The 15,627-nt window shown below is 36.5% G+C and overlaps 1 protein-coding gene and 1 long non-coding RNA gene across 4 annotated transcripts in view; one reads left to right on the top strand and one right to left on the bottom strand.

Annotated features, from left to right (window-relative positions):
- Positions 1 to 15,627, top strand: part of LOC139983213 (uncharacterized) — a 229,402-nt gene that overhangs the window by 117,263 nt on the left and 96,512 nt on the right. The window lies entirely within an intron of this gene.
- Positions 1 to 15,627, bottom strand: part of LOC139982901 (3',5'-cyclic-AMP phosphodiesterase 4C-like) — a 282,309-nt gene that overhangs the window by 206,458 nt on the left and 60,224 nt on the right. Inside the window, exon 1 of one of the 3 annotated variants that reach the window (XM_071996081.1) lies at positions 4,585 to 6,291. The exons of 1 other annotated variant lie outside the window; for it this stretch is intronic. In XM_071996081.1, the coding sequence (XP_071852182.1) occupies positions 4,585 to 4,797 (213 nt within the window). In that variant the 5' untranslated portion in view covers positions 4,798 to 6,291. Of the gene's footprint in view, positions 1 to 4,584; positions 6,292 to 15,627 lie in introns of those variants that run through there. One more of the 3 variants, XM_071996071.1, reaches the window with a different exon arrangement.

The raw sequence follows: 15,627 nt of genomic DNA, 5'->3' as shown, positions 1-15,627 counted from the left end.
ATCATATAGCTAGCAACGGTAACGGTGGTGTATGGTAATAGTGGATTGTGACAAGTTCTACACTGTTAAAAGAAACGGCAAATTACAGGTGAACTTTTGACGTAATATTACTGTGGCACGCCGTTTGTAAATATAAAACAGTTTATTGATTAAATTAACATAGGTGATCGTTGTGTAGCGTGGGCATGCATCGTAAACTTACGTTCAATCCCCGTTCTACAAATTAACAGGACGTTATGTACTTGAAAGTACCGTTACAACGTAAATTAACATTCACCATTGGTCGTAGAATACAGTGAGGAAGCACTCTTAATTGTACAACGTTAAAGACAATTTCAACCGCCAGGAAGAAAATGTTTTCTCCTCCCCACCCGTACCCCTTGCTGACACAACCTGATCCCACATTAACCCCTAACCGGCTCTAACATCATACCACCATAAGTATGAGTCTTAAGGAATTGTGTTTAATGTATCTTTCCCAATAAATCAATCAACTAGCTAAATGAAGGTCCACATCGTAGGGTACTTAGAGTGAGCTAAGACTATAATTTGTACATTTTTCATTTTTGTATGTTGGACTGTTGTTCAAGTGTTGATCCCCGTCCCCATAGATCTACATGAATTGTGTCAAAGCAGAAATATTCGACCAACCGTTTTTAACAGTGACACTCGGTTAAAGATTCTTGTATACATCTACTGCTTACTTCATGTGATTTTCACGGGATTGACTGGTAGAATACAGCGACGGCTAATCATGGCAGTCCCGAGTGCACACTTTGGTTAATGACGTGTTGTTTTCAAGAAGAATGTAACTTGTCTTTTAAGTGGGTTAATATAAGCACTTGCAACGATGTAATGATATTAAGATGTAGGCTGTAGGTGATTTTGAAAAGTACCTGAAGTCAATGTAATTGAGAAGAAAACGAATTAGTTTAAGTGGTCATGACATTCATGTTTTATTAATGGTTAAAACATTGAACATTTGGTACACTGATACGTTATATAAATATACTGCATCGTATAGTTTACACTCGTTTAGAGTCATATACAAAAGTATTCCAAATGTATTCGTATTTTACGTTGTTGATTTAATGTAGCAAATACCATGGGCCAGTTCTGCGAGCAGTGTGTCCCTCGTACAACTTCATCATAACTTGAAAGCGCTAGAATATAGGCTTTGATTTATAGTATCTTATAACTGTAAGTAATTAACAAACAACCGGTAAACATGAAATTAACATGAAATTATAGTGAAACTAGATCAAGTGTTCATGTATTCGTTATAGCTTCATGGTTCAGAACATTATAACCGCAAGATTAAATCGTTACTTTTTTGAATATATGAATGAATCTATTCTTAAATAACCCAATCAATCCCCTCTATAATTACATGCTGGCTTACGACGGGAAACAGATTATCATCTGGGATCACTTCTTGGCGTCTTCGATTTTTATCAAACTTTAAGAAGGCTATGAAAATATGATTTGGAATAATTGCCCCATGCTGACCTTTTTTAATTATGATCTTTATCCTTCATTTCATTTGCGTTATTGCCAGACATGCATGATAAACTATATGGTTTGACGAATGACTTTAGAACCTTGCCCTTTTCATGTAAGACAAAACATGTTCTTAGTGTTATGTTGAACGAGAGAATATCAAATTGTACAATGAAGCAATCTCTCCGTGCAAGAATGATTACAAGCAATGCATGCGTAGAAGAATCTTTCCCAGTTCAGATGAGGCCTTCATTTTACTGTACAGATACATTATACGGAGATCAATAATTAATGTGCCTTTTCTTTCAATGCGATAGAGGTTTATTTCTTAATCCTTCTCATTTTAGTTAAAGGCTAAAAATTTATTCAATGAAAGAGGCCCTTCCCAGCTGATGTTAGACAAAAATGACAGCTTTCTGTCTTTTCACACTTTTTCCAAATATCAAATTCATTTAGAAATACATTTTTTGAATATGTTTATATCATGCAAACAAGATACTATATGTATGTTACTCAGTCGTATTTTAACACCTTTATTCAAGAGTGGTAGCTACGATTGCAAACACTACTCAACCTCAGAAAATACCGGATAAGGTAGTGAGGGAAGGGGCATGGTTGGGAGGTCAATTAAAACGATTTCTAAGAAAGAAATACTTGCGGTTTGCTCCTTATTCTTACCATCAAGCGACAAAATGAAATGTTACGAATATAAGGGATAAGTGTGATAATAATTCACGATTTTAAACAATAACAACTACAAAAACAAAAAGAAGGTTTATCTATCGCCTCTTAAGCAATTTATTTATACCACGACGCTTTAGAATGACTGTGTAGAAGCAGCAAAGCATGCCCTGAAATTAGAATGTCTCCTAAACTAAAGCTGCGGTGTGATTCCAAGCGTTTCATCAAGTGCCATATGTTCACTTTTCACGTGGTCACTCAGATACTTTCGAACTACAAATTCATCAAAGCAGCTCAATTCATCATTCTCTCATTAACGTGCTCTCGTTTAATTACTCTCTGGATTGATGTGTAAGTGTCTGGGCTTTGGGGCACTTCATGCTACACTTTTCTTAGTATTAACGAATACAAAGCTCTCGGTTGTTTTCCCCATTATATACAATTTTCCACTTTCATATATTGTATATATATGTAAATCACAAAGTAGGTGTCGTTTCGAGGCAATAAACACGTCACGGGTGAAGTAGGACCAAGGGAATACTGTCATGGTAGGCCGATACTTTTGATTCTCAAGAATGATAATAATGATTTATTCCGAGAGTAAACTTTCGCGATGTTTTGAAAATTTAACTTTTTTTTGAGCGCGATAGACCCGATACTCACATGTCAGAGCCTCATTGCAAGACTTCAATCTAAGAAAAGGTTTTTTCTTCTTAAATGATCAACACTTCAGATACAAAAGTTTAATTTTTATTGGAAATGAGCTGTGTTTAATTGGATTACTACATGGGTTAATGTTCTTAATGACAATTATGACTTATCGAAATTCTGTTCTGTTTTGTCGTTTCAATCTTTCTTTCTGTAATACATGGTTTTCAGGTGAATTAGGTTTAGAATGTTGCTTCTATATCTGCTCTACAAACACGTTTTAAAGAACAAAACTCATATTAGCTCTTTCTATTTATGATTTAATCTCTTAAGTCAAATTGCAAAATAAGCTATAGGTCTAGCAAACTGATTTACCAAATTAGTCTCAACTCATTTACTGCGGTGACCTGCAAGACCTGAAGTTTAATATTTACTTTGTTTCGTATCTACTTGGAAATATTTGCAATCTTCGGAAGATAGAAAAGCTGTTTTAATTGCAAGCTTCGGTTTGAAACAGAGACAACGTATAAGGCCCAAGCTCAATACAAGTAAAACGCCAAAACAAGTAGCATTGGCCAGGTTATTCTTGTCGATACTTTATCTTATAAAAGAATTCAGTTATGAAGTAGTTCTTTGAACACAATTTACTGCTCTATAAAGATGGAACGACTCAGTGCTGAGATGGATAGAAACATTTTTTTTTAGAGAACAACAAAATAGCGTGCCTTATTCGATCGTAAACAAATAATGCTTTGGTTTCAATGACCATCTCTGAATGAGGTCAGTTGAAGCGACTGGCTTGTAGTTACGAATGCTCATCAAATAAACGTCTAATTACGACATTTATTGATGTTGGCAGTATTAATCCTGTCATTTGGTTACTGTTAAGCGTAGACCACGAATACGTATAGTCTGTATTGATGTTTCGCGTATACAAATGAAAGTGCCGTAAAGTATAGAATACTGTATTAATATTTTGCTATATATATGTACTATATTAATATTTTGCTTAGACCAAGGAAAGAGCCGTTTCTTTATGAGTATTGTACAGTTAAGAGCTTTGATGTTGCCGTTTGTGCTTTGAAACATGTAACACGCATTTTGGCTGATCCAAGCGCTACGGTTGATAACAACACACCTTTGCGTATACAAACTGTCATATTTTGTACAACATGTGTCATATCTTCTTCAAACGTTAAAGTGGGGCACTTTGGCGGGAAAATGTCTATTCCATGAAACTTTGTAATGCAAATTGTATGAATATATTCATAAATACAGTTGGAATCCTATATTTCTTGGTAAATGCATTAAATGGAAAATCTTTAATTTCGCGAAAATCCCACGCAAGATGTGTTCATAGCCAGTGGCTGTAATGCAAATTGACAATTGCCAAGACATCCAACAACCTCTTGTACAAAACAGCTCGCAGGCAGATGTGATTGGACTGCTTATATAATAATAATACTGCCCTGGGAGTTGCCAAGTAAGGCTGTGTTTACAAATAGGCATATTTCAAAGAATCCTGAGTTATATTTTTAAGCTTTAAATATATGAAGAACAAAACAAAATCCCTGTCGTTATATACATGATAATATGCAATAGTTTGATGACAAGCAAAATTTAACGACAACGACCCATACCCAAACAACACCTTTTACATTATTTCTACAAAGAGTAAGAAACATTTATACCTCAAAACCTCGATCTAGCTTAAATGTCTACTCGGGAATTATTAAATTAGTTCACTGAACTTACCTCACTCTCCTCGGGCGCTGGTTCCTTAATCTCCATACTAGGACCAATGCTTACTCTACGACTTGTTATCCGGAATATGTGCTTTGGGGGTCTCGGGGCTGGCTCACTACGCCTCCGCTCTGGTAGCGGACCCGATACGAGACAAATACTTCCCCCACCACCAGCGGCGGGTGTAACCATGGTTGGCTCGTAGGTGCGGCTTTCAACTTCCATAGAAACAAATTATTTTACACTTGTCTTTTACTTGAAACCGATAGTTATTAAAACATTACTCTTATTATATTTTTCGTTTGCCCTTCTTTAATTTTAATTGTCGTTTGATTTCAAAACAAGTACGCTAATTGCAAAAAAAAAGAAGACTTTTCTTAACGTTTCTCTTCAGAAGTTATCATTCTTGTTGAAAAAATTGCACATCTATAGTAATCATATCGATAACTGATTCATATTTGCGCCATTGCTTGGTTTGTTAGTTAATCTTGTGAAATAGTCAAGAGCATTGAAGACTGAGGAATGAAGACACATCCATTCACCATAATTCTTCCATTCTGCGTCCAACTCATGACGTACAAAAACTAGCTAATAAATCAATAAATCAAATAGAGCGACCACAATAACAGTTGGTGAAGATGACAAACGTTAAAGAACGTTGAAGAAAACACAGTTTCACTTTCTCAGAATTTCCATTGCTCCAATATCACTACAACATCTTACAAGCCCTTCTTCAACACGCCTGCCTGATATGTACCTGCAGAAGATCGGTATGTTAAATGTACGCATAAAAGTCTTAGGCTAAGTCCGTCCTTCGTTCCTTGCCCAGGTGGAACGTTTTGAGACAATTGAAGCCAAACTAAATCCGAGTGTGTTGCCCGAATTCCGACTTCCTTTGCTCCCACTACATAATCATACCTACCAGCGAATATGATGAAGCTACCCACGTGATTAATGATTAACAAGTACCCATGTCAGCGTATCATATGACAACTACGAAATCAGAATGGCATAAGAGATCGGTTTACTCAAGTCGAAAAGGACGTTAACTACTATATAAACAAACTCAAATTATTACCATTCTCGACGAATGGTTACAGTTTATACTAATAGCGCGAAACTTCAAAATCTCAGTATAGGCTGTGTGTACAGCTTGTTTTCTTTCAGGTTGGTCTATTCACTCTACCAGTGCTTTTCAGAAAGTATAGGCTACAAAAGGACAACGCAAACTTGACAATTTTAACGTTATTGTGGACCGACGGATGAAAACGTGTTTTTCTTTAAATGTATACGATCGCCTTTAATATTTTTCCCCTTCTTATAGCATTCCAGACGAACAGAATGACAATGGACATCGCAAATATTCTCTTTCACAACAACAGCAAGTAGTAGATATTCCCAAAAGCATAAATAAAAGCAGGATCACTCTGCTAATCGTTACGATCCTCTCACAGTATAAAACGTACAATTTAGTTTGTGTACTCTCTCAGACCGCTTCCATGTAGAATATACGTACACGCAGAATATAAACACACATTTCAATGAAAAAAGAAACTCTTTAAATCGTCTAACTCAAACCTGCATAGAATAGCCTAGTTACCGGAATAATCCATGTCCTCTAAGGGTTTATGTAGAGCTCATTCAAGCTAGCCAGTCACTAACGATCTGTCTTCTTTTTTTTTCACCAGCTCTAGAGTAGGTTGCTTCCTACGGTGAAATCAGACGTGAACGGCACTGCACAGTCAAAACTACGTCACAAGCCAATGTTTCAATTCAGCAGGCAATTTCAAGCCGCGCGGCAGTGTTAATAGTAATCTCTCTGAGAGAGAGGGCTTATTCACAAAATTTGTCAAGTATTTTGAATTAGGGTTCTCGACATTCATCTCTGTCGCTGGTCTTTTTAATATAATTTCTGTTCCAATAGTCATCAATTAAACCCGAAGCAAACGATTTTGGTCTCCAACTGCTAAGGAAGTGATGTGAGATGATAAATCGGATTCGGTAGGGATAGACTGGATGCTAACTACTTGAGCGTGAAAAAGAAATCTTGTGAATGATAATTACTGCACAACTGACAAAAAAAAGTCGTTACTGTTAATTTTACGCCGTTTGTTTTCATCCACGCCAGAATGGAATATTTCAAAGAGAATAAATAATATATTTTTTTTGAAATATGAAACAAAGGTAGAGTTATTTGTTTCATCATTGAAACATACTTCACGGTCTTCTTATATTAACATTCGCAGGTCGTTTAAGCTTCACGTGTTTCGGTCTCTATATGTAGTTGTAGGCTATATTTGCCACACTACAGTAGGCAGGAAGTATGAGGGAATGTAAAATGACAGGCGGAAGTAACGTGGTCTCACATGACACACACTTATGTGACTGTAGCTAATTACCTGATTATCATGCATGTAGGCTAATATGTGTACGAACAAAATGACCATGTGATGTTAGGAAGGCCATACTACTCTCACTGGTTCAACACTGAACAGACAGAGCAAGGCAAATCAGACACTTTATCAATTGTTCGACAGAATTATTCGAGAGAGTTTGCTATAATCATGCAAAACGTTGCGGACTAGATATTGAAAGAATTCCAATTCCCGCAGAAACGGAATGATTGTATGCCTAGCGGATGAGACATTTGAATCAACAAAGACTACTCATAAAGATTACCACAGAGTTAGAATTAAGATTGGTGAATGTTTGCAGGTTGAGAGGCGATGTCCGTCTCCAACGATGATGTGAAGCCTCTGCTTGAGGTAACTATAGCGTATATAGGTTCACATCATCGGCAGTGTACATTACGAACTGGATTCACTAAATGACATCATTTGATACATAGTCAGCAATCCCATAACCTGCCTTCACCATTATTTGTAGTATAGTATCTAAATGTAATCAATATTTAGCCTACTAAATATAATTGGCAATTAATAGCAAAATTGGTGTTGATATAAACCTGACAAGAAATACTTGTTGGACCTTGTCCAGCAATTTACAATTTTAAGAAAGACAAACATGAATATGACAACGACTAGAAAGACTCTTTTGTTCAGAAATGTTCATCAAATGTTCTCATAAATCTACCATAATGGGATTTTTAAGCGTGTCATGAATGTTATGGTGACAAAGGCTGACCCACATAACATCAAGATGTTCTCTTTGTTATATTAAGACAACATGTATCAAATCGATTATCGAATAATTTTCCTGCTGAACTTGTATTGCTTTTACAAAACTGCACGGCACTGTGTGTATATATATATGCCCCACAGTTGATGATTCAATCGCTGTTAATTACTCATGACCCATCGACGTTTTAACCTGGCTCTTTTTCTTTCTGGCTCGACTCAAGGGTACTTGATATCGACGGCTTGATATAGATCTCATAAAAGTTGTGCCTTAAGTCATTCATGATGTATATATGCCTGCACACCCACCACGTGTCATACTATTAACGTTTTAAATTCTGCAATCCTGCTTTCAGTGTAGACTTGAATCAATTAAGACGGCGAGGGGCGAACAAAGTGCACTGTTTGTAACGAAAACTATAAATAAGGTTTCGTGACATCAACGGTTAACAACTATAGTGGCTATACTAAAATAAAAAGTCAGGGCATGGCGTTAATATCGCATGATATAATGATATTATCAAACTACATATACTTACTTACGGTGCATGTAACTGATGTTGTGCTATTAACTTTCGTACATTTAAGATCAATGTGTTCGAAATGAATGAATTGTTTTGTCATATCGATAATTTAGTAAGTGTCCTGTTATAAACGAGGATAGACAAGAAAACAATATATTTTCTTTTAGTAAATTTAAAGCAAAAAGAGAGATGGCAAAATGAATAACGTGAAGAATAAACAATGTACCACCAATACCAGTATGTTAGTGTTATGGATTTGGATATAGGCGTTACACAGCGTTACAGTTATAACCACGGGTCATTGGTTACTCCTAATCCCTCCCTCCTCCTCCCCCGAAAGGTGGGGGCCATGTAGCAACCACACGGTTTCGAAATGACACCACATGCACCTACAGCGTAATGCAGGCGCGCTGGTGACCTATATACCCCTGATAAAAATGTTTTCAATTTCTCAGTCGCATAAGAAAACCAAAGTACACATAGTAGGCAGCTTTAAAGTTTGACACCAACAAATCAGCCTTAAAAATATTTTCTTTATGAATTAAGATATCGTCTCCGGTAATTATGAAATTATGAATTTTAGAAAAGCTAGGTAAAGTTAATTCCGTCTGCTACTAAATAATAAATTTAAAAAAACAGTCAAAATTTGTTCTATATACCTACTGGCGTATATTTAACACCAAGGTTTTTCGTTCACAATTTCATTTCAGTGAGTTATATCACTATGTATTCTACAAAATGTCAAATGAGAAATACTTGACGTATTTAAACAAAAATCCGGGAAAAAATATCCAGGCAAACATCGGGGCAAAATGTATAATGATCGGGCAAAGTCTGGGTAAGCATTAAAGCAAACTCGAAGAAAGAGCTGAAATATTTTGATTATTTGAAGAAAAATTTCGACTGCGTCTACTCTTATCTATCCGTACCTGAAATGTTACCTCGTTAATCCAAGCTTCATCATGTACAAAGCGTCATTGAGTCTACCCTAGTTGCGTCTTCCGGTGACGTTTACATATTGAACGGCCACAAGAATTATTTCATAAACTCAGTAAATGTGAACTAAGTAGGCTATATAAGAGTCCTGCTCTAGAATATTAATCATCACCATATTGTATATGATTTCAGTAGCGTGTTTGGCCTAAAGTGAAATCTCTTTCGGAATTCCATTTAGTTTAACGACCAACAAAGGTTTCTGGAATATCCTCAAGGAAATTGAAGAAGACCTTTTCTGTACAAAGATAAATAAAAAAGTATATAGCCTAGGCCTACCCGCAAAATAATGCATGGTTTTCAGCAATGATTATCGATGCAATCAATGAAGTGTGTTCTTTATTGGACTTCAACACGTGAACAGGACGATAAATTCACAATGCAAACACAATGGATATCTGATTTATATTGACGTTCTTAATGCAAATCTAATCGGTTAAAGACCTGCAAAACAAATCGTTTACTTCTTTCGGATGAAGACATGCTATCTGTACGTTAGACTAATGAATACTCAAAAATAGACATTTTCTTCAAACAAACATGAGGTACTTCTGGGGTTAAAATTTGTTCAAGTAATTGCTTTGCAATCAGGTAGATGAGAAGTGGTAAGTATTACACTAAAAGAATTGATTTCCTTTACAAAAAAAAAAAATGAGGAGCAAAATCGCTTTCCAACTAACTGAATTTTAGGAATTAAATATCGTGTACATACTGTTTACGGTTTAGTCATTTGAGTATCAATTTACTAAATACTATGTTGCACTGACAGCTTGGATGTCCACATCATTGAACTAAAGATAAAAGTCCTATGTAGTGAATTGTAACTAATGAGATGAAGACATAAATGTTAAACACGTCTACGGTAACCTGCTTAAACCTCCACCACCCACAAAATAAATATCAGTTATCCTGTGTTTTCTTCCATTCTCTTCAAATAAGTATACATGTTTAACATCTCATCGGGTATAGTTTTCTTCCATGATATCGTGTTGCATTTGCTGTCGTCACAGAAATAACTGATACAATGTTAACATCAGTACAGACATGCCTCTTGGAAACGTGGAATGAATAAACAGTACTTGTATAAGACGGAACATTTCTCAACATCACTACATGTGGTTGAAGTATATGATGCGTTCTGATGTTGTGCATTTCCCGCTACGATGATCATGCAGTAATAGCATTGTTGCAAGGGGAATAGGGGGAAAGGCTTGAAACGTCAACGTATTTTCAGTCCATCCTTACTCAACCAATAATCACGATTGCTTAAACGCGAACTCTAGAAAGAAAAAAAGATCCTACACGGATGCGAAACTTTGAGGATCATTTCTCAGACATATCGTCTCAGTTAAGCACCAGACTCACTAAAAGAAACTACGTTGTTACATCCGATGGTTATTATTTTGTTTAGAAAAAAGCTGATCACTATACTCTTGTGCACTCTTTTACACTACAACCGTCAGTTGAAGGGTAATTGTATAACTTAAAGGGGGACTGGACTTCAAATTTTGAGGTGAATCCTGCTATCATATAAAGGAGGCGTTCTTGAGGTTCAAACGCAAAATCCCCTGTAAATTTATTTCAGCAATTTTTACCATAATTACTGATTTACGGCTCCAGAGATGTTGGTTGAATACAGTATCTAGGCTACACATATTTGCCTATACGTCTAAATTGAATTCATTCAGCCTTTACAACGCTAGAATATATAGATATTTGTGTTATGGAACGCTTCAAAAGGTATGACCTACTATGATGGTGGTTGTGAAGTTTGTCTTAAGTGATGTTTTGTACACTGTTACTGAAGTCTTGCACATCTAAACAATTATATGCAATACCAGATTGGTAAGGGTAATTCGATGTATCTTAACGGCCTTCTTAAAGTGTGGCGCTCTTAATTCGCTTGAGCAACGTAGCCCTTAAAGTCCCATACAACTATTCGGACAGAATGTCAAGAAAAAATACAAACCAATTCCTGGAACAGGTTTTTCTTGCTGTGTACCGTTTTTTCTGCATCGATAGAATTTGTGAACTCAACCTGCTTATTATAAGAAAGTTGAAGCCATTGGGGGACATATAATTCACTTACCAGTGCAGAAAACCCTCGTAGACATTATTGAGAATTCAACAAACGATATTTAGTCAATCTTTTGTAGTACTAAGCTGTAATACGCTATTGAGCATGTAAAGACACGTGCAACGCACGTAATTCGATTTGAACAAAAAGGCTGTTGTGATACAAGCGTAAAGTAATAATGGACGAAACAGGCCAAATTCATAAATTGTTTAGAAATAAAGACCAATTCAACACGATTGATAATATCCGATACGGATGCAGTTACTTAAGAACGATCATGAATAATCATACTTGACGATATTACATGTCAAGAGACAAAACATGTTATTGCCAGCCACTACTTGAAGTGATTTAGTACTCTTGTCCATAGTTTGTCTGTGCTCGTGTATACGTGTAGTCACGGATTTGAACATGTTGAAAATCTAGTATATCTGCCTAGTGCAAGAATAAGTCATTGCGTTCCCACTATACAGCATTGTGATCACAGTCATTCTCATAAAAGGTGCTAGGAATTTGTGTATTCGTAACCATATCGTTGTATTCGTAACAATATTGTTGTGTTGCGCCCTTTTGCGCCACATTTCAACATAGACACTGCGGATACACCGTTATCACTGTTTTTATAAGTGCTCGTTACAGCTTTAAGGAAATCAGTATAACCTGTCATGACTTTGGCGGCAGAAGGGAATTATATCATAATAAGCTTGAGAAATATGGTTAAGCATTGTCCTCAATGGAGGATTTTCTTAGAGTCCCAATCTTAGACTGTTTTAACAGTCTGCCAACGTGTACCGCAGAATTCTCTTTAGTCGCTATAGGTTTGTAAGGAGACATTCCCATCTTTCAAATAGATTGACTGTATATGAAATTTGACTGTTCTACAATTAACTATATTCCAAAATCGAGGACACTAATGTGCATTAAAGTGGTTATTTATTTGGATACAAACAATAATAATAATAACAATAATAATAACGGTGATTTATAACACGCGCATATCCACCCTCGGAAGAGTGCTCAAGGCGCGACAGGAGGGAATATGGACGATATAGCGTCCTTCACTCGTCACATCAGTCGCATTGTATACGAAGATATTTTAGTGTTAGTGTTTATATATAAATAAGCCGTTATTACGGTATACAATCGGAACTGAGTCTCTGTGGAGATACATAATTGTTATTCAATGCTACAGGATGGGTAATATCTTATTAAAAGGGCTTAAAAGTCTGATCGACGATTTCGCGTATTACATCATAATTTTCCCAAATCTAGCCGTTTTCATCATCACCGGGAATGTCTTTCTCAGCCCGTCTCATCAGGTTTCCTCTGGGGTATCGTTAAAATTCATAAATCAGTTGTAGTAAGTACTTAACCTATGATATTGAGTGCAGGGTGTTGAAACGGATGTAGTCCATTTGAAGCACGGTTGAATTTTTAAACTCAAATATTGGAGACGCACACTCAATATTTTTATGAATTAAAATTAAAATATGTTCAACTGCGAAATGAATTTTTTCTTAGCGGATCAACAACAAACTGTTGTGAAGCGAGTTATAATGGCGTGAACTGGAGGTTTCCAAATTTCATCAAATCCCACTCTCTCGTTCTCAAAAGAAGTGCAAACAACCAAGCCACCCCCCCCCCCCACCAAAGAAAGGAACCCTAAGTAGCACCATTGTAGGTGATGTGAAATTTCTTTTTATTCATCAAACGAAGTGCCAATAACAAATCATGGCGAAGCCACTGATCACAAATCTAGGCTGTTCGCAACAGGTGCCAATTGTACGTATGTACGTATATAGGTAATTGACTGCGTCATGTTAACAAACGCAAAAAGTTACGATACATATGCACTTATAGGATACTGATGAGGCCAGTATCATAACCAAAGGACGGTTGGCAAGGGGGCAACTTGAGTTTCCCCTTATTTTCGGGAACGAAACCGGACGGTAAAACAAATTGAATAAGAACAATGTTTAAGAAAGTTATTTTATAAATGAGACTGTTAATATATAAAGGATCGTAACCACTCTGAGCACGGGCGAGGAGACACACCTCCCCTTAGACGCCTCCCGACAATGGGCGTCAACAACATTCGGTGCAAACCCATAACATTTAGAATTCGTAACAGAGGGTATAGAGGTTATATTGTTTGATGAAAATCATATCAATGCAAGCTTTAATTAAATTAAATTGTATGTTGGAAACTTACTTATATCAGGATGTATATTCTACGGCCGTTGCAACTTTACATCCTAACCACTTGCTGTTTTCAATGGACACTCGCGATTTAGCAAATTTCCTTTCCTTTCTCCTTTTTTTCTTCCTAAAAGCTTTTAACTTAAACTTCATCGCGGTTCGACGATTTACCAACATCTTCATATTACTGTCATGAGAAGTACGACTTTGTTACAATTTGGAAACGACAGGCATATAGACGGTTGCCTTTCGCTCAAGGAGAGCGGCCAATCCCAGATAATTTAATTTATATTGCTCTTCTTTTGTAAACAGTCGATTCCCCCCCCCCTTCAACAGACCATTCAGTTTTAGGATATACCTCACGAAGGCCTTGCAGGCATTATCACATCATTCGATATATGACTTCTTGATTCATCAAAGATGTGACTTTCGTTCGATACTTTGAGGCCTCTGAAGAGGATTTACGTTCCAGCTCGTTAATTCATAATTTCCCTTCAAGTTTGTACCAACGACTCTATATATATATATAAGTTTGAAGTCAATATTGACGGTCTTAAATGACTTCTACGTATAGCCTAGAACAAATAACTGTCCATTCGTAACAATCTGTACTGGCGAATTAATTCTATGAAATGAGACAGTAGTATAGGTTGAATTCAAAGCCTTCTGAAGGGATAAAAATGCGATGAATTTAATACCAACCGTTGCTGAACGACACTCTAGGGATATATTGTACGAAAGGGAATTGACACAGTCAAGCTGGAGATAAGCCAATATAGACATTTGTTTCGTAAGGATTGGTGAACTTGAGTAATGTCAACATCATAATTGAAAAGACTCAAACGTAAACGAAGTCTGTCGCAAATGCATGTCGTACTACCAGGTTACCATACTAGAGTACAATTTCAATGTTGGAGACAGATCGGACGATAGACGGTAATTCCTTGTTTAATGCAGCCGCAACAATAACAGATTGATAGGAGTGTTACATGAAGTTTCTACGCGCATCCCGTAGTCGACCAAAATCCGAACATGGAAAAGGATCATCTAGTGGCTGAAGTTAATTGCTTTGCTAATATCTCTGAAAATCATCTGTATCGTTAGGTCAAAACCATACATATCTTCATATCATTTTGTATTGCAAAGATATTGAAATGGGTTTTCAACGAACTGTGCGGATTTTTCTGTTCAATGAGTTTTACATTGCCAACCGGTCGAACATCTCCAAACCCCTAGTAATCAAACGTTTTTGCTTGGTGACTCCAATGTTCTACCTTCAACATATTGGCGACCTTCCAGCCAATCCTGCCCTTTGAGAAAATGTGCATACTGTTTAGGGTGCTTGTTTGCAACGTGGTGTTAGATTTTGCAACTTTTGAAATAACTTTTACACATTTTTTTCCCCATAAAATATTGGCAATTCTTTCTTCCACAATTTTTGGGCGACGCACTCCCCTATATCAAAATTTGGGCGAAACTATAAATTTGAATGCCAATGCGTTCAACACTTAAAATATATCCTGATAATACAAAGTTTAAACGTCTGAAACCTGTCACTGATGGATCGGAAGTACTTCGACCACTACAACCAGGCTGCCATCAGAAAGAGGGTGGGCGATATGGACGCGAAGAAAAGTAGTTTTGAAGAAAAGATTCTGATTTTTGGGTTGCGTTTTCACTTTCTTGTTATGATTAGGTGAGATTTAAAAACTGGACTACTCAGAGTTTACTTCCAAGTTATCAGAAGTAACCATAACACTGATATAGGCATGTATTCTCTGTATCACTATATATCTCTATCACTCACACTGTAATCACCTTTATGCTTACTAATGATTACAGGATTGCGATTCTGACCAGGGATATGTCACACTCATTTATCCAGGAATCATAAAGGCAACATAATATGTATATTTGGTGTGATATGTTATTGCATCAGCTTCTCTTTTTTAGGAATAAACTTTTCATATCTCAGAAACAGACGGACGAAACTAAATCAAAGAGTGCCATTTCATTTCCTCTTTAAATACTATAAGAGGTAACACATTCAGTGTAGAATACCTGCTGACTTTCCTCTACTTACTATCATGTATGTTGGTGGGCAGTACCGGTAATGGTCTATGTA

The sequence above is a fragment of the Apostichopus japonicus genome, chromosome 2 (genome assembly GCF_037975245.1).
Source record: "Apostichopus japonicus isolate 1M-3 chromosome 2, ASM3797524v1, whole genome shotgun sequence".
NCBI classification, from domain to species: domain Eukaryota; kingdom Metazoa; phylum Echinodermata; class Holothuroidea; order Aspidochirotida; family Stichopodidae; genus Apostichopus; species Apostichopus japonicus.
The sequence above is the reverse complement of the archived record's forward strand: the minus strand, read 5'-3'. Positions and strand labels throughout refer to the sequence as shown.